At 46.9% G+C, this 25,755-nt stretch overlaps 1 protein-coding gene across 1 annotated transcript in view; it reads right to left on the bottom strand.

Moving 5' to 3' along the window:
- Positions 1 to 1,472: 1,472 nt before the first annotated feature.
- Positions 1,473 to 25,755, bottom strand: part of MRC2 (mannose receptor C type 2) — a 63,617-nt gene continuing 39,334 nt past the window's right edge. Inside the window, exons 17-32 of the mRNA XM_060255283.1 lie at positions 24,619 to 24,757; positions 21,731 to 21,766; positions 18,126 to 18,286; positions 15,089 to 15,156; positions 14,820 to 14,920; positions 13,952 to 14,097; positions 12,813 to 12,918; positions 11,909 to 12,072; positions 11,454 to 11,562; positions 10,789 to 11,027; positions 7,470 to 7,638; positions 6,716 to 6,865; positions 5,314 to 5,433; positions 3,649 to 3,828; positions 2,824 to 2,850; positions 1,473 to 1,803 (exon numbers count right to left, since the gene is read on the bottom strand). Coding sequence (XP_060111266.1) covers positions 1,583 to 1,803; positions 2,824 to 2,850; positions 3,649 to 3,828; positions 5,314 to 5,433; positions 6,716 to 6,865; positions 7,470 to 7,638; positions 10,789 to 11,027; positions 11,454 to 11,562; positions 11,909 to 12,072; positions 12,813 to 12,918; positions 13,952 to 14,097; positions 14,820 to 14,920; positions 15,089 to 15,156; positions 18,126 to 18,286; positions 21,731 to 21,766; positions 24,619 to 24,757 — 2,136 coding nt within the window. The 3' untranslated portion in view covers positions 1,473 to 1,582. The remainder of the gene's footprint in view (positions 1,804 to 2,823; positions 2,851 to 3,648; positions 3,829 to 5,313; positions 5,434 to 6,715; positions 6,866 to 7,469; positions 7,639 to 10,788; positions 11,028 to 11,453; positions 11,563 to 11,908; positions 12,073 to 12,812; positions 12,919 to 13,951; positions 14,098 to 14,819; positions 14,921 to 15,088; positions 15,157 to 18,125; positions 18,287 to 21,730; positions 21,767 to 24,618; positions 24,758 to 25,755) is intronic.

Here is a 25,755-nt window from a genome sequence, read left to right as displayed (position 1 = left end):
AGAACAGCCCCTCCCTCCTGAAGATGCCTGCGCCATTCCCACAATATGTTTGCGAGAGAATCCTCTTTGGAATGGCTGCATTGGTGTGCAAAGCTTAGGGCCTCCCCGTCTTGGCTTCTGCTTATGGTTGAATGGAAAAGCTGTTCATGAGGCAAAATCAGAAGTGTGATGCTTGACATATTTCACAGCAGAGCCCCTGGTATGGAAGAATAAGCCTCACGGAATGGAAAGTAAGCCTCAGAAACAATCACTTGGGCAAAAACAAGGTGTCAAACAAATGGACAATAAATCAATAGGTATGAACATCTTTCTCCACACCTAAACAAGAAGAAGAAGAGTTGGTTTTTATAATCTGCCCTTCATAACTGAAAGGAGTCTCAGAGTGGCTTACAATCCCTGTGAGGCAGAAGGGGCTGAGAAGAGCTCTGAGAGAACGGGGATTGACTTAAGGTCACCAGCTGGCTGCATGTGGAGAAGGGGGGGGGATCAAACCTGCTTCTCCAGATTAAAAGTCCACTCTTTTAACTGGCTCAAGAAATAAGCGGGAGGCATTCAGGAACAGCTAAGATTGTTTCATAAAATTCCCATGAAATGGAATGTTATGGCAGTTTTCAGATACAAGGCTTAAAATGAAAAAAAAGATACTTTTGTGAACACTTAATATCCAGCTTAAGTGAAACTCACCAATGTCTTTATATATTGAACAATATTATTTGCGTAGCCCCCAAAAAAACAAAAGGTAAAATGAATCTATCCCTCCATTGTCCCTAACACAGGCATCAACCCAAAGTTCCTAGTCTGCATGCAGAGGCCAAAGAGAAATTTCTCTTGCAGTGTCCACATGTCCGGTGGAAGCATCTTTGGTCCACACTTCATCAAGCACCATCACCCCTGGAAAGATGGCCTCTCACTGGCTTCCTGTTATTTAGTGTCCACACCCAGATTACCCAGAACTGTGTATGATTCCAGAAGCTGTTTTATTGCACTTTTTAAAGGATTAAAATAAGAAGGGAACTATAGAACATGCACAGCCTTTGGCTACTACACATAAGCACAAAATGTCCCCCAAAGAGGGTATAACTATGGCCACAGCCTTTTGAAGTAGAATGACTGTCATGGTGGCCAACTGGCTGGAAAGGAAAGTACTTTTAAGTGGGTCTCAACTTTGAAGAAATAGTACACTAAACTATTGTTAACTCAAGGCCTTTCATTCTTTAAGTATGTACATGGCTCCAGGAAGTAATGCGATATAGCAAGGCACATTCTTACCAAGAGATAAGTTTGAAAATCTTGCAAGATTCTTTCTTCCCCATGTTGGTCTTGTAAACAGGTGGAAGGAATGTTTGTGTCTTCCGTTTCTAAGGAGAAGTGGAGAAGATCATGCCAATCTCCAGAGTGTGCCGAGGAAGATAAACTACCTTTCCCCATCCTTCTGATTTGGTTTTCTTTTGGTGTCTCACACACCAGGACTGGGATTTCCAGAGGGGAAAAAAACTTCTCTGTTTCTTGACATCACCCTAGTGGTTTATTGAAGCTCTCCCTTCCTTCCATCCTGATCTCCCCCTACCTACCAAGCACACCTTTAGTCTTGTTGTTCATTGATCTCCATGTCAGACACCAGGATGTTCTTCTCAGCAGATTCACTGGGGTTGGAGTTGGTGCGGCTGTAGCGGGCGCTCTCAAAAGCCCTCTGCTCTGAGATCCACTGACGTTTGTACAGATAGATGGCTATTGCTACCAATGTACACAGCGCTAAAGAGGAAAGGACGACCACAACAATGGCCTTTGTGTTCTCCAGGAAAGCTGCAGAAGATAGAGAAGGAGGAAACGAGAAAGGGCAAAATTCAACCAGTGCACACAGACTGGACAAGTCCAGCCTAGTTTGGTTAGCCGCCCTGAGCCTGCCTTGGCGGGGAGGGCGGGATATACATAAAAATTTATTATTATTATATTATTATTATTAGCCAGATGGGTCATTAGTAGCACAGATGCTGGAAGCAGGGGGAACTCCACCAAGAACAGGTCTTACTAATGTGGAGAGACTTCACCCAAAGACTCCTTTCCAGATGGCAATTTTTGCCAAGTTTGGGCTTCAAAGAGCCATATTCTGTCACTGTGTGAATAGGATAAACTCCTTGCAAAATGTATCCTAGTGTTGCTCATGACCTTGGGGGAGGGGAGCCTCACCCACTCCGCACTAGAAGCTCAGGTAATCCCCTCCTCTACTCCCTCCAGCTCCCAAAATTTCACCAGCATTTTTGTGAAAATCGTTCCAAGCTTATTTTGTAGCCATATAATCTCGGGGGGGGGGGGGGGAGGTAGTCCCCTGTGCAAGCACCAGTCGTTTTCAACTCTGGGGTGACGTTGCTTTCGCAGCGTTTTCACGGCAGACTTTTTATGGGGTGGTTTGCCATTGCTTTCCCCAGTCATCTGCACTCCCCCCCCCCCCAGCAAGCTGGGGACTCATTTGACCAACCTCAGAAGGATGGAAGGCTGAGTCAGCTTGGAGTCGGCTACCTGAACCAGCTTCCACTGGGATCGAACTCAGGTCGTGAGCAGAGGGCTCCGACTGCAGTACTGCAGCTTTACCACTCTGCGCCATGGGGCTGTTATAATCTAAGAACCTGGGCATTATTTTTAAAATATACAGATATTCTTAGAATACTGAATGCTGCTCAAAATACTGAACACTGCACACCACTAAATAGAACTGGTAGTCATGTGTTTACAATCCAGTTAGCAATTTCCACATGAGCAGGAGTCAGAAATGAACCACCAAGAGACACTTTCCACAGGAGAACCCATTTTTCAAGGGATGCTCACCTGGTCTGGAAAAGTAGCTTCCTTCCACTGCCATGGAAAAGAGGATGAGAAGTTGGGGAAAGAAGAAGAGAAGCTGTCAGTCATCCGCCTGCATTCAGTGCTGCTTGCCTGTCGCTCCTTTCCCCACCCAGTCTTTCCATGAAATCAACACTCTTGCACTTTTAATTAACACCCCCCCCTAATTCTAACAAAAGTTAGAATGATATTTTTTTAATGAACCAATTTAGAAAGGAATGAACCTTCAAGGTTTATGGAAGACAGAATGAAAAGGGTGGGGCTAGGCAACCTTTTCCTGTCTGTCTATCAGAAATTTGTCTTTGTATTGTCTCTGCCTGATGAAGATATCCACAGACTCCAAAATAATTGCAAATTTCTATATTGGTCTGACTTGGTCCAGTAAAACTCATCATTCTAGCTCATTTTGGGATCTGCCTTCCACACCAGTCACCTCTGTTTGATCCAGGCATCTCCCCACCCATGCGGAAGTGGCCACTTTCCAATAAGCCCCTAAAATGAGATCTACTGAAATTTGCCACTCTAGGAAGAAAATATTCAAAATAACCCCAAATCCAGGAACCCTGACCAGCCCTGCTCACCAACTCCAGAGGAATCATCAGTTACTACCCTCATATTTCCACATCTTCCCCCATGGCCATCGGATTTTTAAGAAGTGTGAGTTTCGGAAGATGCCAAATTATGTATCAGCATGGGTTCTACAACACTGGATGACAGGACTCGCAGTGAACCCCTGGTTCTTGGGGGTTCCCCCAGGGTCTGAATCTCAGCTCCTTAGAAATGTCTCTCCCAAACCCCCACCCAGCTTACCTCGAGCTGTCTTGCAGATGACCCCCATAGTGACATTGGAGCAGGAGCCCAGACCCCAAACCCCATCCCTGCTCTGGATCCAGTAGCAGCTATTTGGGCTGAGCATGTTTGGTCCGCTGTCATGCCGTCCCCAGTTGGAGTAGTTCATGGCCAGGTTGTCATGCCAAACGAGCATGCCCCCTGCAGAGAAGAGAGAGAGAGAGAGGCATGCTGGGTTTCTGTGAGTCACTGGCAGGAACAGACAGTCTGCCCATTGGAAAGCAGCAAATAGGTTTTCCCAAAACGAACCTCCTTAAAGCAGAAGTCAAGTTGGAAGGACACTGACTGGGCACAGGTGGTGAATCTGAACAGCAGAAAGACAAAGGTATCCATGGAGGGTGTGGCTCTTTGAGCTCAGTCAACTGTGACAACTCCAAAATTTTCTTGAGGAGTCAATTTTTTTTAAAAAAAGGAATGCTTTTTTTAACAGTACATCTTCAGGAAGAAATGCTTCAGGGTCAAAGGCATGGGGAATGGCCAGGTTATGCTTATCGTCTGCCACAGCCATCTGTCTGCCATTTTAACTGTATTCATGGGCCTTTGGCACAAAGAAAGGGTTGACCCGGCTTCACAAAATAGAAGGATGCTCAGGTAAGTAAAGCTCATAAAGCAAGAGGGGGCTGACAATCAAAATCTGAGTCCAAATCCATTGCAGCTTCTTTCTCTTGTGAGCTCAAGGATTTCCAGGCATGTTATCCAAAGACCCCTCCAGACTGCAAGAAGAGTTTTGTTGTACAAGACGGAAATGATTTCCAAACTTGAGTCGTACCAATCCCCCACCCCCACAAAGCTCAGGGGGGAGAACCGGACATGATACGGATCTCTGTCTCCCCGGCAGCAGGGAGGAGGGGCCAATATCTGCTGAGGTGGAGAACATCGTTCAGACCAGGAGGAACTAGAAAGGAGCGAAGAGTTAAAATGTTCCCACTCACAGCGTTGCCAGTTCTTTCTGGAAGCCTCCAGAAGCTGCTCTTAAATTTGAAAAGATCATGGATCATCCACATCATTGTTCTGATCCTTGTGGAGGGCACAATTTTATGATGTTAAAACTAACACACACACACACACACACACACAACGGGTAGGAGACACCAAGAAGATTTTACTGATGCCCTGCCAGGGAGAGCTCCAGAGGACCACTGTAGAGATGTCTGAGGCTCCTGTTAGGCACACTGAGTTGGAGCCATCTAAATCCCTGCAGAAGCAGCTGCAGATGTGCCCAGAAATGCTGCCTCTGAGGGATGGAAACCTCCAGGAGCACATAAGGGCTAGGGGGGAGTTGGAATGCTGCTGTGGGAGGGGGAACTTCCTCCCAATCTACACATGCGGGTCTTTTAGACATCATCCAGCCCAGTGACCAGGTTCATTAAATAAACTTTTATGAGACCCCCCCCCCCCAAAAAAAATGGAAGTTCTAAAGAAACAGTCCTATGAATGTGCTGCTGGCTGTCTTAAGCTGGACAAGATCTCTCAGCTTTGTTAGCACAAGCCACACTATTTGCCTTTCTTCAAAATGTCACTGAAAATGGTCTCAGACCACATACGGTCTATCTGGCAGCCCTTCAACCTCAAACTGTCACAAATATACAGCCAATCCCTCAGGGACAAAGAAAGCACTTGCTTTACCTTTGGGGTTAAAGGTCATACCCAGCCAAGCTCCTTTGGACTGAGTCTCATAGGCCTGCAGATGTTCCCAAACAAAGACATTTTCCATCTCGTCTTGGACAGACAGCACGGTACCTCCAACTGCGGTGGGGTAGGGGGAAGAAACGGTGGAATTAACAGACGTATCATTTCCAGAAATTTTGAAGACATAGGAAAAAAAACTGGAATATATACAATACTTACATTCTTAAAGCTGTGTTTATTTTACTGCTTTAACATAAAATAGTTGGACCTCAAAATGCCATTTTAAGGGCATCGAGTCCAAATTTTATCATGGACTGGGGCCCGGTTCATGATCCATGAGCCTGATCCATGCAATCGCACCACTCACAAACCACCCACGACGTTCCATGTTTCCCAGAGAGGTTCATGTGGTCTAAGGGAACGGTCCATGAACCAGACATACTGGCACTGAGGATTGCCGAGGAAATGGGGATTGCCTTCCTTTCCATCACTGAGACACAAACTGCCTTCACTTCACCGCTGGGAGTGTGCTGCCACTGTGGCATGACTTCAGAGACTTTATAGGGACATGTTTAAATGCCTCCCCGTCCCTTTCCGTCACGCCATACCAGTGGCATGTTTCCATAAGTGACAGGAAGACAATTTTTTTTAAAATAATAATAATGTTTTATTTATATCCCGCCCTCCCCGCCGAGGCAGGCTCAGGGCGGCTAACAACATATCAATAGAATAAATTATACAATAGGTATTAAAAACAGCATTTAACCTTAAAAACATTCCAGTTTAAAATTACACATTAAATATTTCTGGTGCTATTCCATCAGCAGATATGATATGATGGCGGATCTCATTTAAGGCGAATCCATCAAGTGTTTAGTCAGGCAAAGGCCATCCTAAAAAGGATGGTCTTGCAGGCCCTGCGGAACTGTTCGAGGCTCCGCAGGGCCCGCACTTCTTCTGGGAGCTGGTTCCATAGGTGTGGTGCTGCGATAGAGAAGGCTCGCACACGGGTGTTCTGTAGTTTTGCCTCCTTCGGCCCAGGGATAGTCAGTTGGTTCTTCCCCGCTGACCTCAGTGCTCTCTGGGGTTCATATGGGGAGAGACGGTCCCTCAGGTAGGCAGGTCCTCCCCTAAACTCCTGGAACCACATCTCAGTGAGTGAAGGGAGGGCATTTTGAATGCCTTCCCTTTACAAAACCAATGAGCCACAACCCAGTCTGTTAAACGGGAAAGTCTGTAGAGGATCATGGTTCAAAAACCCCATAAACAACTAATCTCTGTGGACTTCCATTTTTTCAGTCCATGCCCATTCTTACTGATGCTAAAAAGATGAGAATACTCTCCTGAAAACCCTGCAGCCCAGCTCATGCTCGCGTGGAGCTTTTTGAAGACTTTTTACCTTTCTGACACTTCTTCGCAGCTTCCTTCACATTCAACATGACCTCCATGTGGAAGGCATAGCAGTGATTCCGGAATGGGATCCAAGAGGAATCCTCTATAGAGTTAGGGCAGCTACCATTATAGCTCCACTTACGTGAGGAAGGGAGCCCTGAAAAGGAACACGAAGTTAGAAAAAAATCCTGGCTCCAACATTCAAGCTCAGGGGTTGAACATATGAAGCTGCCTTCAACGGAATCAGACCCTCGGTCCATCAAAGTCAGTATTGTCTACTTAGACTGGCAGCAGCTCTCCAGGGTCTCAAGCTGAGGTTTTTCACACCTATTTGCCTGGACCCTTTTAGTTGGAGATGCCAGGGATTGAACCTGGGACCTTCTGCTTCCCAAGCAGATGCTCTACCCCTGAGCCACAGCCCCATTCATGGCTCTCCAGGGTCTCCAGCTGAGGTTTTTCACACCTATTTACCTGGACCCTTTTTTGGAGATGCCAGGGATTGAACCTGGGACCTTCTGCTTCCCAAGCAGATGCTCTACCCCTGAGCCACAGCCCCATTCATGGCTCTCCAGGGTCTCAAGCTGAGGCTTTTCACACCTACTTGCCTGGACCCTTTTTTAGGGGAGATGCCAGGGATTGAACCTGGGACCTTCTGCTTCCCAAGCAGATGCTCTACCACTGAGCCACCGTCCCACCGTCCATGGGGTGGGTGAGAAGGCCTCTGGCTTGCCCTCTCCTCTCTGCAAAGACCCCCCACACACCTGTGTTCATCTTGCAGATGGCCCCCTGTAACTTGGTGTCACAACCAGCTGTCCTCCACATGCCATCTATGTCCATGTAGGTGCATCCCATGATTTGCTGTGGCTCTCCATCCTGCCAGTTGGTGTAGGAAAGATTCTCCTCTGTGAACCATACGTAACTCCGTCGTCCCTGAAAGCAACCAAAGGAAAAACTATCACATTGGATTAGGCTACAGATGAGATGCTCATGAGGAGATAATCCATGGAAACAGGTACATGCTCACATTTCTGAAGTCTTCAGGAGACTCTCCAAAGCATCAGAGAGCCACGGTGGTGATTCACTGCAGACAGGCTCAAGGAGGACTGCATTCCACTGCTCATGGCTTATTTAAGCACTCCTGCACTCCAGGAAGGAGACAAATCTAGCATTGAGAGTGAAACCCTTCTACCTTTGGAATATCGGGAAGTGGGACACAAATCCACAGGGAGATGGGACCTCAGTGGTCCTGAAGAGCACTCAGCCATGGCCAGCTGTTGAACAGGAAGGCTTACGTGTGCTTTTCTATGGCAAGTTTGGTAAGAAATTTTAGTTCAGTTAGCATAACAGCATCGTAAGAGTTGGAAGGGACCTCCAGGGTCATCTAGTCCAACCCTCTGCACAATGCAGGAATTTCACAAATACCTCCCCCCCTCCCCCAACATACATCTGCAGTCATCCCTGCTCCATTCCCTAAAGATGGCAAGAACCTCCAGGATCCCTGCCAAACTGACCTGGAGAAAAATTGCTGTCTGAGCCCAAAGCGGCTATCATTATTTCCTTGGGCATGTAAGAAAGGGCCACAAGAACAAAGCACTGATGCAACCCTTCCTGTCCTCCCTCTCATGATCTGCCTAAGTCAAAGGATCCTCATTGCTGTCAGAGAGCCCACCACCTCCCAAGGAAGCCTGTTCCACGGAGGAACTGCTCTGTCAGGAGGTTCTTCCTAATGTTTAGCTGGAAAATCTTGATTTAATTTCAATCCATTGGTTCTGGTTTGACCTTCTGGGACAACAGAAAACAAGTACTTGAAGATGGTGATCACCTCTCAGACACCTCTCTAGGCTAAACATCTCCAGCTCCTTCAACCTTTCTTCATAGAACTTGGTCTCCAGACCCCTCACCATCTTCGTCACCCTCCTCCGGACCCCTTCCAGCTTGTCTCTATCCTTCTTAAAATGTGGTGCCCAGAACTTAACACAATACTCCAGGTGAGGCCTTACCAGAGCAGAGTAAAGCAATACCATCACTTTGCGCATTATGGACACTATACTTCTGTTGATAAAGCCCAAAATTGAATTTGTTTTTTAGCTACTGCATAACACTGCTGATTCATGTGCAGTTTATGGTCCACTAAGGCCCCTAGATCTTTTTTGCACATACTACTGCCAAGACAAGTCTCCCCCATCCTATAAATATGCATTGGATTTTTCCTACCTGAATGCAGAACTTTACATGTATCCCCATTAAAATTCATTGTATTTTCTGACTCTATGATTCTATTATTCTAGGTATAGATGTCAAGCTGATGGGTCAGTAATTACCCAGATTCTTCTTCTTGAAGATGGGGACATTTGCCCATCTCCAATCTTTTCGCATCTCACCAATTCTCCAAGAGATCTCAAAAATAATAGACAAAGGCTCAGAAATCACATCCATAAGTTCTTTTAATACCCTTGGATGCCATTCATCTGGCCCTGAGGACTAGTCTCATTTAAAGAAACTAGGTGTTTATGGACTATCCCTATGCTGATCCTAGGCTGCAACTCTCTTCCCTCATCACGTGTTCTGTTTTTGCCATGTTGAGCACCGTTTCCCGCATAAGAGAAGACTGAGGAAAAGTAGGAGTTGAGCAATTCTGCCCTCTCTTCATCACATGTTCCAATTTCACTTTCTTGCCGTCAGAATGGGCCTACCATGTCCTTGCTCTTTTTCTTACTCTGAACATAAGAAAAGAACCCTTTTTGTTTTTTTAGCATGTCTCACTAGCCTCAGCTCATACTGAGCTTTAGCTTTCCTAACTCTTTCTCTGTAAGCACTGGTGATTTGTTTATATTCATCCTAGGGTTGCCAATCCCCCAGTCTAGACTGGAAGGGATTTCCCCAATTTCAGGGGTTCCAATCCACAGCTGGCCAGCATAGGAAGCCCCACCCCAAACAGGCCCCTCCCATTTCAATGTCATCAGCACAATGACATCACCCGGAAATCACATCTTCACACTGGGCACATCCTATGTGGACACTCTAGCATTTGAGCCAAAACTCAATGAACAGACTTGAAAGACTGCTACTGGAAGCCAGTAAGACGTGTTCTTGGTTACAAGGCCCCCATTCTATTTCCTAAATGAGTCATTTTTATTTCTCATTTTTCCTTCTCATAGGAATCATTTCACTTTCAAGAAACTTGCCTTCAATATTGCACTTTTAAGAAACTTGCATCCCTCTTGAACTTCCTTTTTCTGACCATGGGATTCTACCCAGCATAACTCTAAGTTTGTCAACATTTGCTTTTCTAAAGTCCAGGCTATGTGTCTGACAACATACAGCATTTTCCTCCCCCTAAATCCCAAAGTTACATGGTCCCTACTCTACAGGAGGCCCACTACTTTCACCTCATCAACCAGTCCTTCCCTGTGGCTGAGAATTAAGTCCAAGATAGCAGATCTCCTTGTTTCCCTCTCCACTTTCTGGAAAATTAAGTTGTCAGCAAGACAAGTCAGGAATTTATTTGATTGATCTTTCATTTAAAGCAGAGTTGAACTTCCAACAGATATTCAGTTACCTGAAATCTCCCATGACCACCATATTCCATCCCCTTGAAAATTTTGTAATCTGTTCTAGGAGTGCCTCATCCAAGTCCTCTGCCTGGCCTGGTGGTCTATAGCAAACCGCCCCCCCCTTAATATCACTAATGTTTTTGTTTATGTGTTTGCTGTAAAGTCTCAGCCTCCTCCTGGCGATCCAGGAGGGTTTTAAAGGCAAGAGGTGCTCTGCTATTGCTTGCTTGTGTCTTCCTTAGAGGTCTCCCATAAATAAACTAGGCAAGGCCAATCCTGCTGATGATCGGATCTGGTTACCCTAGAGAGACCTGTCCCGCTTTCCTGCCCATGAACTCTTTAATGAACTGGTTTGAAATGCAGGTACATTCCTGCTGTCTAATTAGAATTGCCTGTTGCTTTTCTGTCAATATTAGCTTGGATTCCACGGTCCAGCTGGCTTCCATCTGAAGGAACCAACTGTGTTCTTGTTTCCCTCCCTCAGCTTGACATCCCTGCTCTGAGCTGAGCCATCCCACCGTCTTACCTCCTCATTGGCCAAGCCGATCCAGAGTGGAGCACGCAGGCTGCTGACTGCTTGGGTGAGGAAGGCCTGGGTGTATGGCTCCATCACATCGGTGAGGCTTGCATTGAAACTCTCACAGAGCAGCACGGCCTCCTGCCACGTGAGTGGCTTCGTCAGGATGCGATAGATGCCGTTGAGATACGAGAGGGTGGAGTTGGCAGCAGGAGGAAAGTCTGCTAGAGAAGGGGCAAGAGTAGGGTCTGGGGGGAGCAAGGGAAGACAAGGATCAGAGCTCTTGTGTACTGCAGTAATTATACCGTGGAACTTTCCTTCAGTGTCACTATCAGTGTGTTTTTAATTCAAAAGTGCATTGGAGCTCAGACATTTCTCCTAATGGTTCCTTCCATTTTTGCCACCAGCACTGTGTAATGTATTACTTAAGCTTTCAGTGTAAAAACTTTGCATCCTTTTCTGTGGCAAGGGATGTCTGAAATGATTGACACTCCATGGAACTGTCAAGGCACGTCCTATGATAAATCTAGCCATGCAACCGACGGAGTGGGCACACTGGTGTCTTGCAACAACAGATGAACAGAAGTGATGGGCATCACCTGTGGAACACAGAACCAGACTCCCCAGCCATGGCTGTTTCCTCCTCTTTTCCTACACCTTCCCTAATGTCTCACCTTTGCTCTGCTGGCAGATGAAGCCATGTTTCTCCTCCAGGCAGTTCCTGTCATCCCAGCGACCTGTGAACTGGGGTGGGGAGCCATGCCAAATGACCGCGCAGTTGGTCTGCAAAACACAGGACCAAGAGGGTTACAGCCACTGGCCAGGATTCCGGACAAAGCTGCCTTGGCACTGCTGCGGCCAAATCACGATCCCTCCGTGACAGGAAAGAATGGCTAAGCGAAGGCTCTGCTGGGGACGGGGGTGGGGGGGAGGTCTTTTTCAAGCCTGTGCCACATCCTTGCCGTAGTATCAGCAACACACTGAAACCTGCAACAGGGATGTTCTCTTTTACTCATCAACACCTGCTGCTTCTTGCCAAGCACTGAGAGCAGTCTAAAAGCCATCCAGATAGAAACATGCAGAATTCCAGAGTTAATTCCCAGGAGGGAAGTTCAGGACTTTGGCTCACCGGCTTCTCATTGGCTGGTGAGTTTCCATGGCCAGATGGCTCGCCAGGGGCCCAGTTCATATACTTGATAGGTTCAGAGTCCACCCACTGGAATTCCTTCTTGGAGTCATGGAGGCCGATCCACAGGTCAAAGGTCACATTTGGGAGAAGAGTGGTTATAAAAGCTGCAAGAAGGGAATAATGGCAAGAGCCTGCAGGTAGAGCTTGCATATGGCAGGAGAAGCTTTATGGAATACAATGAAGCTGGACGCTGGAGGGCGAATTCCACCAATTGCCCCATTGAATTTCCCCACCGCCTTATAATGCTTTGTGATCCGGAATGAGAGTTCAACCCTGCCACTTTCTCTCAAGGATCAGATGTCTGGGCTGTGCCTTCTTCACAACCTGGAAGGGACTCTAGTCCTCATTATTGTTCTGCATCATCATAGAGCAGCATTCAAAACAGGTCCTGGGGATGAGACAGCCAGGCCCACCGATAGACACTGGCCAGGATGATGACCCTGGCAGAACCCCCTTTGGTTTCAGTCAGGACATTCCCCCATTTCATCCTTTACTGGGGATCACCATTTGTGCCTCTATGGAATTGCAACTTTCCCCCATTAAAATTAGATGTTCCCTTGCCTGAACCAAAACTTATTAATTCCCAGAGGCAGGGCTTATTTTGTAGAAAAAGCCCAGCAGGGACTCATTTGGATATTAGGCCACACCTCCTGACATCACCATTGTTTCACACATGGTTTTTTTGTAGAAAAAGCCAAGCAGGAACTCATTTGCATATTAGGCCACATCCCCTATGCCAAGCCAACCGAGACTACGTTCCTGTGTATTCCTGCTCAGAAATAAGCCCTGCCTAGAGGCAAGGAGCACAGTGGCATGCAAACAAAGCACCTTTGTTGAGTCTTACCTTGCTCCAGGTGGTTGGAGATGGTGGCCAGCTGGCCCCCCTGAGCCTCACAGATGCGCTTTGCCTCCGGCCAGGTCACTTGCTCTTGCCTGGATATCTTAAAGCACTAGATGGCATACAGCAATAGAGAGAGAGAAACCAATAGCAGAGACATCAGATAGGGGATGACTGGGGAAAGGACAATCCCTCCCCATGCATTTTTGAGATTTCTGAATCCGCCTGCTTCCTGATGACTGCGTCCCCAACTTCTACCAATAGCAGCAAGGGCAGCCATTTGCCTATCCCTCAGATCCTTGTTCTGGAATAACTGCCCCACTGAGTCACTTGAGCCTTCGACTTGTTCAGAGGTTCAAAATGTGGGTCGAAGACTGGAGTAAGAGTCTGGAGGCGAGATTACCCTGGGCAGTGTAGCCAAGCGCACAGAATTTATTCACTGGAAGGATTTTCACCTCATCTTTCTATCTATAGCTGGGAACAGAAGAATGCCAGCGGCCATTTTAAGAGGCTGAAGAGGGTGTGGCGTGCCACCCCAAGTGCCACGCCTCTGCTGCCCTCGAGGGCTGCCCAGGCCCAGAGCTCTCCCAGGGCACCCTGCCCATCAAGGTCCAGGGAAAACTGAGCACCTTGTCAAGGCCCAGAGCTCTCCCAGGGCACCCTGCCCATCAAGGTCCAGGGAAAACTGAGCACCTTGTCAAGTGCCTGGCCATTATAGGGTCAATGCTGGAAATAATCCTGATGCTGTGAATGTATTTTCTATGGAGTGTATCCTCCCCTCCCTCTTCTGTTTCCCAGGCCTCCCTCCCAAACACACCTATTGTTATGGGTACTGCCTGGAGCTTCATCGAAACAAACCTGCCTTGGGAAACCTCCCAAAGAGTAGCAGCCATTGGAAGAAAGGTGGGGGGGGGGAGCTTGCCTGCACATAGCTGTTTAATGCTAAGGTATATTACTGTATGCTACTGTTTCTTCAGTTCTAGCTCAGACAATCTGCTCAAACTACCCGCCTGAAGGCTATGAATAAATGGAACCTTTGAAATAAATGGACTGTTTATTGAGTCAACACACAGGCCTTCCAGAAAATTCTGCTGCCCACTGAGAATTAGGCTGCATTGGAAGTGGGACAGAAACCCACCGAGTACCTTATTTCTGTGCATGTTCCAGCCTTGGGCACAGCCGCCAGGAGTCAGCACAGGCAGGGAGGGCGACGGAGGCCACATGGCTGTGCTGTTGCCGCGCTTGCAAATAAAAGGCAGTGCAGTGTGGCACTTTTGGTCACCCCAGTCGTCTGTGAAGTAGGAAAAAGAGGAGAGGAAAGGTGGGTCCTCTTGTATGAAGTGTGTGAGGTAGTGGAAAAGCTGCTGGGAATAATGTGCACTGCTTCTATTTTAAAAATACAAAATTCTAGCACATGAAAAGCCAAAGCCTAGATCTGTGGGTAGTCCCCCTACCAACTGTAAAGCCACACATTTTCAGTAATCGTTTTTCAAAATATATACCCATTGGGTACAATTAGACATGTAATTTACACATTTTGTCTTAAATGCTAAAGTCTTACTTCCTGGGGCTATGGACATAAATGGAAAGAGGCGTGGGTGGGGCAGGAAGAAATAAGTGAAAAGTGGCAAAGAGGGGGGATGGGAGGGAAGAAGCCCCAACCCCTTAATCCTCCTCATTCCCGCCCCCCCATGTCAGCTTTTCTCAGAAATGTGTGCAAAATTATCATCATCAGCCTTAGGAACTTGGCAGGATAATGGGTAGAATTTATCATAACCGCAGCTGTGAGAACTAGCAACTTCCTGCCCTCGAAAGGGCTCTAATAATCTTCACATTTCAAGTGCCTACAAGTTTCAAGGATCAGTTGCTGGAAGATGCTCCGAACATAACGGGCGCCAGGAAGCATGGCCGCTCACCAGAACAAACCCGAGAGACTGCCAAGGGACACACAGACGAGGGCAGCCTCTGCTCAGCTCAGGAGGAACAGGCAGGTTTTGCTTGCACCCTGCTCACCTTGGCTGGCTGTCATGTAGACGCACCTCCTGTCCTTGCTGATAGGCCGTGGCTTGCCTGGTGCCCATGAGATGAAATTCACAAGGGAACGGTCAGACCACCTGGAGAACGAAAATCCAAACACAAATTCCATGAAATGCCTTTTCCTAAGGTCAACTAAAACGTGTCCCTGTGTGTGACACGTAGGCAGGCTTCTACATTTTAAGCTCAGGTATGAATCCACAGGGTGGGGTGGGGTGGGGGGGTCTAGACCCAAGAAAAAGACTCACCGAAATCGTCCGTCATTCTCATAGGTATTCAGCCCAATCCACCAGTACTGATCCTGGCCCCTTCGGAGCTAGCCAATTAAAGGCACACCAGCAGCAGACACACAAAATGGGAGAAAACAAAATGAAAGTTGTCTCATTCCTCCTATATAGGAACGTCACCAGCTAAGCTTGGTCCTCAGATTGCCCTGCCACTCAATATGAGAAACTGCCTCCCTGGGACTTCTCTATTGTCTTCTCCCAGCCCAGCCCAGCCCACCCCACCCCAACAGAGTGAGCATCAAAAGCCACACTGAAGGACAGAATTCCTTGATTGCACAGGAAACAACTGAGATACCGGAGAGCTGGAATCTTGCTTTCTTGGATGACGAATTACACTAGTTTTGTACAATTTGCAAAGTGTGCTTCTGCCTACATCCTCTCTCAGGAGAGCCAGTTTGGTGTAGTGGTTAAGTGTGCGGACTCTTATCTGGGAGAACTGGGTTGGATTCCCCACTCCTCCGTTTGCACCTGCTAGCATGGCCTTGGGTCAGCCATAGCTCTCGCAGAGGTTGTCCTTGAAAGGGCAGCTGCTGTGAGAGCCCTCTCAGCCCCACCCACCTCAGAGGGTGTCTGTTGTGGGGGAGGAAGGTAAAGGAGATTGTGAGCCGCTCTGAGACTCTTTGGAGTGGAGGGCGGGATATAAATCCAATATCTTCATCTACCTCACAGGGTGTCTGTTGTGGGGGAGGAAGGTAAAGGAGATTGTGAGCCGCTCTGAGTCTCTGTCCTTGAAAGGACAGCTGCTGTGAGAGCCCTCTCAGCCCCACCCACCTCACAGGGTGTCTGTTGTGGGGGAGGAAGGGAAAGGAGATTGTGAGCCGCTCTGAGACTCTTCGAAGTGGAGGGCGGGATATAAATCCAATATCTTCATCTACCTCACAGGGTGTCTGTCGTGGGGGAGGAAGGTAAAGGAGATTGTGAGCCGCTCTGAGTCTCTGTCCTTGAAAGGACAGCTGCTGTGAGAGCCCTCTCAGCCTCACCCACCTCACAGGGTGTCTGTTGTGGGGGAGGAAGGGAAAGGAGATTGTGAGCCGCTCTGAGACTCTTTGGAGTGGAGGGCGGGATATAAATCCAATATCTTCATCTACCTCACAGGGTGTCTGTTGTGGGGGAGGAAGGTAAAGGAGATTGTGAGCCGCTCTGAGTCTCTGTCCTTGAAAGGACAGCTGCTGTGAGAGCCCTCTCAGCCCCACCCACCTCACAGGGTGTCTGTTGTGGGGGAGGAAGGGAAAGGAGATTGTGAGCCGCTCTGAGACTCTTCGAAGTGGAGGGCGGGATATAAATCCAATATCTTCATCTACCTCACAGGGTGTCTGTCGTGGGGGAGGAAGGTAAAGGAGATTGTGAGCCGCTCTGAGTCTCTGTCCTTGAAAGGACAGCTGCTGTGAGAGCCCTCTCAGCCCCACCCACCTCACAGGGTGTCTGTTGTGGGGGAGGAAGGGAAAGGAGATTGTGAGCCGCTCTGAGACTCTTCAAAGTGGAGGGCGGGATATAAATCCAATATCTTCATCTACCTCACAGGGTGTCTGTTGTGGGGGAGGAAGGGAAAGGAGATTGTGAGCCACTCTGAGACTCTTTGGAGTTGAGGGCGGGATATAAATCCAATATTTTCTTCTTCTCTCAGTTGGCACACACCACCCTAGAGCCTACAGGCAGCTAGATCCCTGGTACCTGTTGCCAGGAAGTGCATGCTCTGATTAACTCTTCTGCATCTGAAGCAGAGAGAGGTCTCTGAGCAATCCTTCTGTTGATTTGATTTATACTCCACCCTACCCCACAAATGGGCTCAAAGCAGCTTACATAAGAAACCCATCAAAACAGTAAAAACAGTAAGACAAGGGCACAATAAAACCCTATGCCTCCCATCAGACAGAGATGGATACTCCGTGAAGTTCTACTGCCCAATTCATATCCAGGGGGACACTGGGCAAGGGGCCATGTCCGGGGAGGCCAGAAGAATGGAATGGGGCAATTTGAGTACCTGGTAATGCCGTTTAAATTACAGGGAGCACCCGGGGTGTTTATGAACTTTATCAATGAAGTACTCAGAAAGTATTTATATCAAGGGGGGGTGTACCTGGATGACATCATAATCTACTCCGAAGACCTACCCACACACATCAAATTAGTCCGGGAGGTGTTAAAGACTTTATATGAACATAGACTGTTTGCCAAATTGTCGAAGTGCGAGTTTCACAAGACGGAACTCAATTACTTGGGTTACAGAGTGTCAGGGAAGGGTTTAGCGATGGACCCAGCCAAAATCCAAGCGGTGTTAGACTGGGAAGCCCCCAAAACAAGCAAACAGCTACAATCCTTCATTGGATTTTCGAACTTTTACAGAAATTTTATCCAAGGGTTTGCCCACATTATGCTCCCCTTGACTGACCTATTAAAAACAAAAGAGAAGGGACCGGAGGCAAAACAGAGGAGGTGGTGGCGGCCACAAGCATGGCCACCTTCAAGAGGGGTTTAGATAAAAATATGGAGTAGAGGTCCATCAGTGGCTATTAGCCACAGTGTGTATGTGTGTGTGTGTGTGTGTGTGTATGTGTGTGTGTGTGTGTGTGTATATATATATATATATATATATATATAACATTTTTTTGGCCACTGTGTGACACAGAGTGTTGGACTGGATGGGCCATTGGCCTGATCCAACATGGCTTCTCTTATGTTCTTATGTTCATATATAGGGCCTGGCGTGACTTTGTCTATGGTGTCGCAAAGAGTCGGACTCGACTCTGTGACTGAACAACAACAACATATAACATCTTGTAACCTCTGGTATCTCAGTCTTTTCAAGGACCATGTTCCTTGGGCACCTTCGAATTCTTTAATAAACTAGTCTATTTGAAACAAAACAAAGGACTTCATTATTGAGAATATCAGGGCTTGGCAGGAAGGCAATTTCAAGTATTTCTGTTCTAATGTCAATTTACCACTGTATACATTATTGTCAGGACACAACCTTGATTGGCTCGAGACATCTCCCCACCTTCTTCAGGTTTTGACCCAAGAAATCCAGCTCAGCTGGGCTGTGGACTGATGCCAACTCAGCCTGGAACCAAGTGCAGATCCTTTGGGCTTGCATCCACGTTGAATGGAGGCTGAAGAACTTGTATTCAGCATCCTGATTCTTCACCCATTCATTGCTCCCTGCAGAGAAAGGGGATGGAGGCAGAAGCAGAGTCAGAGTCTATAAAACACAGATCCCAGCCATCAAGGGTTTGGCTTTTCCAGTGGGAAGAACTATTTGTTCTGACATTGTGGAATTAAGAACCTAAAAGGTTAGTTAGAAAACAAGTCAGGGACTGACGGTGAAGAATATAAATACCCACGGCTTGAATTCAGCAGGAACTCACAGGAGTTCAGCTCCTGAACCTCCAGCCAGGGTCTGCATGCAGTGGGGAGTTCTCTCCCTGCTGCACACAGATCCCGGGGCATATGCAAATGAGATATGCTACTGAGCTCCTGCACCTTTTCCTCCCTACAAAACGACTCCTGTAAATATCTAATAATTATAAGTAAAAATACATGTGTTTATTGCAGATATATTTAAAAACGTTCTGAGGCCCAACTCAAGCTTCAGAACATACTGAAAGTGACAAATGATGAGAGGAAACACTTATGACCTAACATGTTTCAGCCCAGTGGGCCTTCCTCAGAGGTCAAACAATGTAAGGGACATACAGGCTTCTGTTACAATCAAAAGGCAGTTAACAAGTTGATATAGGACCAAAAGAGGAATTTCCCAATATGAAATCAAATGACATAGGGAAAATATTATTTCTGGGGCCTCCTTGAAACTAGCCTTATGTCAATTGCAGATGCAGAAAAACAAGCTGGGAAATACTGCAAGTGGAGATGCCTTCTAATTGTGGTCCAGAAAGCACAGGTGAAAGTGCGAAACCAAAGCGCCTTCACGATAGACCGGTGTCATTGTGGTACACAATGTGGCACGCACAAACTGGTTTTCCAGAAGAGGCCATCCAAATATTGTCAAGGAAAGCACACAGACAGAGCCATTCCCTGGGGCTCATTCCCAGCATCTGATTTCCAACAAAGGAAATGGGCCTCATCGTCAATCCTCCCTCTAAGCTGCAGAGTCTTGTGGGCAAAAAAATTCTACTTTGTGAGCTACTGGCATTCAAGTTATGGGTTACTGCATACATTCATTTGGCTAAGACAAAAATGTGTGAACTGGAGGCTAAAAAACTGAGCTAGCTCACCCTAACTCAGCTTAGAGGGATCACTGCTCATAATATGGAGACCCTCCCAGTCCTCTAGGTCACAGCTGACAACAACTGCAAGGGACCCAACAAATCCATTTGTGCAAAATGATGTCACGATATCATCACACAGGAAAAAAACCCTAGAGGTTAAAAGTGCAGTTGTTTCTAAACTTTATCTGTCTGATTCAAAGACAGCCCACTACCATTGGGGTTTTGAAGTAGGTTAGCTAATCTCCACCCCCTTCAATCTCTCAGCACCACTCATATATTCATAAACCTCTGTGTCAAGGAGTCTTGCCATTTTTATATTTCTGGATGCTGGGTGTCTGGGGAATGGGGGACGGTGACTGGTGCCTGCTTCACCTTGGGTTTGCTCTGTCCATTGTAATAATCACAAGTAACTATTTCTGCTCTGAAGAAGGGAGTGACGTTGCTGTCTTAAGGCCGCTTTATCTCATCCCAGAGACAACTCGCACCGCATAATGTTTAGAGAATGAAAGGTGTTGGTGGGAACCAGTTTGTACTGTTTTGCACAGGCTTTTTGCACTATGGTTTTGACGGGCTCCATAATGGCCCAAGAAGTACCGGCCACCCTCAAAGGTGAGCCAGTTCTGACACAGACGTGTATCGCTACTGTTTCTATCTATCAATAAAGCCAGCTTTCTCACCGTACTGGAAGCCTTCTTCAATTGAGGATAGTCCCAGAGCTGACACTCTGGTATACAGCACTCCTTTCCCTCAGCTGCCTTATAACGACAATATTTCCTTGAACAGGAAGTTGAGCTATTCCCCACCTTGATTCCAGCAGTCGTCCTTTCCCAGGTTATACAATTAGGTGTGCTTGATGGTACCTCACCAAGAACGTGGAATGTGCCTCCACTTGGAAACTCGCTTCATCTGATTCTAATTAATCATTACACAATGACCTTTATGTCTGTACATGGCATACAGTCTCTTAACAGCTGGAGGAGGAGGAGACTGGATTTATACCCCGCCCTTCACTTGGAGTCTCAGAGAGACTTCCAATCTCCTTTCCCTTCCCCTCCCTACAACAGACACCCTGTGAGGGAGGTGGAGCTGAGGGAGCTCTCCCAGAACTGCTCTTGTGCAGCAAAGCTCTGCAACAGTGATGGCTGCCCCAAGGCCATTCCAGCAGGTGCAAGTGGAGGAGTGGGGAATCAAACCCGGTTCTCCCAGATAAGAGAGCTCTGGCTGACCCAAGGCCATTCCAGCACCTGCAAGTGCAGGAGTGGGGAATCAAACCCGGTTCTCCCAGATAAGAGAGCTCTGGCTGACCCAAGGCCATTCCAGCAGCTGCAAGTGGAGGAGTGGAGAATCAAACCCGGTTCTACCAGATAAGAGAGATCTGGCTGACCCAAGGCCATTCCAGCAGCTGCAAGTGCAGGAGTGGGGAATCAAACCTGGTTCTCCCAGATAAGAGAGCCCTGGCTGACCCAAGGCCATTCCAGCACCTGCAAGTGGAGGAGTGGGGAATCAAACCCGGTTCTCCCAGATTAAAGTCTGTGCACTTAACCACTAGACCAAACTGGCTCTCTGGGGGATGAAAATAGAGTTAGGGTATTAACAGGGCTTTCTTTTGTAGCAGGAACTCCTTTGCATATTAGGCTACATCCAGAGGCTACACGTCCATTAGGCAGCCTGAGGCGGCTGCCTGGAGCATGGCCCTAGGGGGAGGATGCTGGTTAAGTCCCCCTGCCCACACTCGCCTCTGATGAGAGGGAAATAGCGAGCTCAGCAGCAACTGAGTGCCTGCTTGCCACTTGCTCGCCCTCGCTCCATCCCTCACATCTGTGCTTCCAAGCATGCACTGATCCCAGAAGCCCTGTGGTGACTGCCAAGGAGGTGAGGGCAGCAGGGGTGCCTGGTCTGGGGTGCCAGCCTTGCGTGGGCTCTTAGCATCAGTGCTGACTATACTCCCCTGAGATAACTACGTAATCCTCCAAGAGCTTACAGGGCTCTTCTTTCAGGGCCTACAGAAGCTCCAGGAGGACTGGCTACATCAGGGGTGTTTGGCCTAATATGCAAAGGAGTTCTTGCTACAAAAAATATCCCTGCAGGTATTAATGCCCAACTCTGATTTCCTCACTCCAAGTTCTCTTGCACACAACAGAGAAGGCAAGGTTAAAAAAAACTCTAACCAGCTGAGTGAGGATGAAGGCCACAGACTTCTAGGGTTCAGGCTAGATGATCAGAAAACGACTCACCAAGGGCCAGAGGTCCAGTTTCCCGCTATTGTACTAGGAGGGTGGATTTCCCAATCAATGATCCTCTGTATGCCAGAGGATGGGGGGGGCAAGGAATGCAATCTTGAGAAGAGGATTTGCAGGAGGGAAATATAGCTACTCACCTTGGTTAGGTACCTCTGGCTCTTTCACATCAGTACCTGTTAAGAAACACCACAAGATCAGAGGTAAGTGAATCCCTGGTCTCAGGAGTATTCCAGCCAAGCTTAAAGAGGCAGTGGTTCACCCGCTTTTTAAAAAAACGTCTCTGAATCCACCGATCTTAGCCAATTACTGCTCAGTTTCGAATCTTCCATTTCTGGGCAAGCTAATTGAGAAAGCGATGGTGGAGCAGTTTCAAGTTTTCCTGGAGGAGACATCAGGCCTTGATCCCTTCCAGTCCGGCGTCTGCCCTGGTCATGGCATGGAGACAGTCTTGGTCGCCCTCACGGATGACCTCAGAGGGCATCTGGATCAAGATGGCTCAGCACTGTTGTTGCTTTTAGATCAGCAGTGTTTGACACGGTCGACTATTTTTTATTTATTTATTGCGCACCACCCTACCGGCATTGAAGTTCAGGGGGTTGCCTTAAAGTGATTTTCCTCCTTTCTCCATAGTCGGGGACAAAGGGTGAGCAGTTCTCCACACGGCGCCTGCTGGAATGCGGTGTACCTCAAGGAGATATTCTTTCACCAATGATGTTTAACATCTACATGTGCCCCCTTGCCCAGATTGCCCGAGGTTTTGAGCTGAGTTGTCATCAATATGCGGATGACACCCAGTTCTATCTGTTGAGGGACGGCCACCCAGACTCCGCCTCAGGTCATCTGACCTTGGCCTTAGAAGCTGTGGCAGGTTGGTTGAGGCAAAGTCAATTGAAGCTTAATTCAGCCAAGATGGAGGTCCTGTACCTGGGCTGGGGAGGATTAAGATCGGGCATCCAGCTCCCAACCCTGTATGGTGCATCTTTTGTGCCAGCACACCCCAACACAATAGGTTGGCCAGCAATGGAAAGGAATGAGGAGATGAGTACACTTAAAGGGGACTTCTCTTGCGGTGTACTCATCTCCTCATTCCTTTCCATTCCTGGCCGACCTATTGTGTCGGGGTGCGACTCAGCCTTAGAACCATTGTCTAAATACGTTTAATTTAAGAGATCGGGGTTATCCTAAACAGATTATAGACAAGGCAAAGGAAAGAGCAGAACAAGGGGACAGAAAGCAATTATTAATGGATAACAAAAGAGAAAGGAAATCCGGGGCTGTTTCATGTGCCTTTAATTTTGATAAGAGGTCCTATGAAATAAAGAGAATGATAGAGAGGAATTGGAATTTGGTACAGGATGTACCAGGATGTGAGAATCTTCCTTTTATTGGTTTAAGGGGGGAAAAAAGCATCAGAAATATGCTGATTAGGGCTGATGCAAAAATGGAAAGGAATGAGGAGATGAGTACACTTAAAGGGCACTTCCCTTGCGGAAGTTGCTCAGTTTGTGAATTAGCATGGCGTACAAATAAAATAAATTTGCCACATTTTAAGAAAAAATTAACAGCTTGGACAAATTGTGGAAGTAAAAGGACTGTGTACTTATTGAAATCTAAATGTTCCAAATTATATGTGGGGTCCACGATTAGAACTATATGGACTAGAATTTGTGAACACCATTCAAGACTAAGAAATTTACAAAACTATGTTCCTTTAAGCCAACATTTTGCTGAAGCAAACCATTTAGCTAAGGATTTTTCTTTTTTGGTGCTAGAAGAATTTGAATCATACCCCTATGTTAGAACTGATATACAAAAACATCTGAGACGTGAAAGTTACTGGATACACACTCTAAAAACTATGACGCCAAGAGGCTTGAATCAAAGTTTGGATTGGTCTGTGTTTTTATAAATTATATGTTATTCCTGGTGATTCAGCCATCATTATTATAGTAAAAACAGCAAGCATTGTATATGGATGGGATGTTTGTTGAATGAACGTGATTTAGTATGGATGTCTCTTTAAATAAACACAGCTGTAGTGTTTTAACTATGTTCCTACTGTGGCTATATGAGGTTCTATGGTGACCATGGATGATTTGGGACGCAACCAGCCGTAGAATTTGTGTGAGGCGATGCCCATTAACGTAGTAGGAGTGGGTCCCATTTAGCAAATGATCGTTCCAAAAAATTGGTAGGTTGAGGATAAGGGCGGTCTGTTTTTGTATTTTGTACTTTGTATTTTGATATCACTGTTCATATTTTCTTGGAATATTGTGTTGTGTTATTTTGTATTAGGTGAAGGTGGACGCAGCAATTTGCGTTGTGAGTGACGATTGAGAAAGGCGTGGCCGAAACCAGTCTCTATTTTCTTCTCCAACGCTTCTTACAAGAAATTGAAGATTGCATGTCAAAGCAAATTTTGGAATATGGTGGACTTTTGTGGACTGGGATTTTAAGGACATGTTTGTATGGATTGTGGAATGAGCAATATAATGAGCAATTGAATATACGGTGTATATCAAAGATTTCAGGTTTTCACGGCTGGCAACATCATTAGGGTTTGTAGAATCTTTCGGGCTCAAGTGCCGTGTTCTACTGGAGAAAGTTTTTCTTCCAGACGTTTCGTTCTCAGTTCTCTGCAGCTGAGAACGAAACATCTGGAAGAAAAACTTTCTTCAGTAGAACACGGCACTTGAGCCCGAAAGATTCTACAAACCCTAATATATGGTGTATGTTTGCGCTACCCGAAGTTTGTTGTTTTTGATCCACCTGGGTACTGGCAACACTAATCTTATGGCCTGCATTTCTGTTGCATGATCTCCAGCCCCTTTAAAAACCTGAAATCTAATGAAAGTGTGTTCTTCAATAGGCTTCATGCCAAAAGGCATAACATAAAAGCCAAAGAGGTAACAGAGTTAAAGTTGCAGGGCAGACTTCCATCCTAACATCTGTAATTCGTTCTATATAAAGAGCCGGTTGTTTTCCTGCTCCCTCCCTCCCACTCACCCAGCCCAACCCCACTCGCCTTTGGGCAGTTTGCAGATCCAGTCCAGCTGAACTCCACATTGCAGAGGCATCCACTGCAAAGAGGCCAGGTCCAGCACGGCACAGTGACGGATGTCATCGTCATCATGATTGCTGCGGTCAAAGTTATGATAAGAAAACTGGGAGGTAAAGAAAGATGAGGGGGTGTCAGTTCCCTGGCTTCACATTTAGCCAAAGGCCACTTCCTCGGCCAGCCCTCTCCCTTTCTCCAGTGCCCCAGGCTTTTCAAGGAAATATTTGGGAGCATCAGTCCTCTAACGAAACTGATTTATGCAGAAGTCAGAAAACTGCACATGTGCTCCACGAAGGGCAATTTTTGTTTACAGAACTACGTGCCAGACTGCCGAGTGTGTTCTTGGTCTGCTCTTCTTTGCTATTTCTTAGGCAGGTGGAGTGATCATTTCAAAGCCTGTTTAATAATTTGGTTCTCCAGACTGGATTTTTAATTTGCTGCATTTTATTGAGGCTAGACTTACTGGAATTTTGTTTCAGCTACAGTTTATATTCTGTTCATAGTTTTTGCTAGCCTTAAACACTATGAAATGTCCAGAGAGAGTCTGTTTCAATTGTAGAACAGGATCTATTTCAAAAGATGAATGCCCTGCTTGGAGCTGCTTACAGACACTCTAAAGCTAAGAAAGCATTTTTTAAAACAAAACAAAATTATTCCCATATAATCTCCTCTATAATATAATTTTCCAGACAGACTGGCCACAGTTCACCTACTCTCTCATTGGCTGAGCTGCCTGTCACTCAGTCTCAATGGAGAGCAACCCCCACCCTCCAGCCCCAGGACAGACAAAAATTGAGCCACTGCTTCACAGAGAAGAGAAAGAAAGCCATCCCCTGATTGGCTGAGGAAGGAGGAGGAAAGGAGCCAGAGAAAGCCTTCCCTCAATTGGCTGAGGGCTCCTCCCTCTCCTCCTCTGGAAGGGAAACAATCAGGCAGCGGGGGAGGGGAGGGAAGTAAGAGAAACAGAAAATGAAGTCCTGTACAATGTTATCAGAGAGATAGTGTTGGTCTGAAAGGTATCACTAAAGGCCTTCAAGGGAAAACTCATTGTGGTCAGTCCCAACTAGGGATGCCAGTTCCAGGTTGGTGGGAAATTCATGGAGA

This window comes from Heteronotia binoei, chromosome 15 (assembly GCF_032191835.1).
Source record: "Heteronotia binoei isolate CCM8104 ecotype False Entrance Well chromosome 15, APGP_CSIRO_Hbin_v1, whole genome shotgun sequence".
Taxonomy (NCBI): domain Eukaryota; kingdom Metazoa; phylum Chordata; class Lepidosauria; order Squamata; family Gekkonidae; genus Heteronotia; species Heteronotia binoei.
The sequence above is the reverse complement of the archived record's forward strand: the minus strand, read 5'-3'. Positions and strand labels throughout refer to the sequence as shown.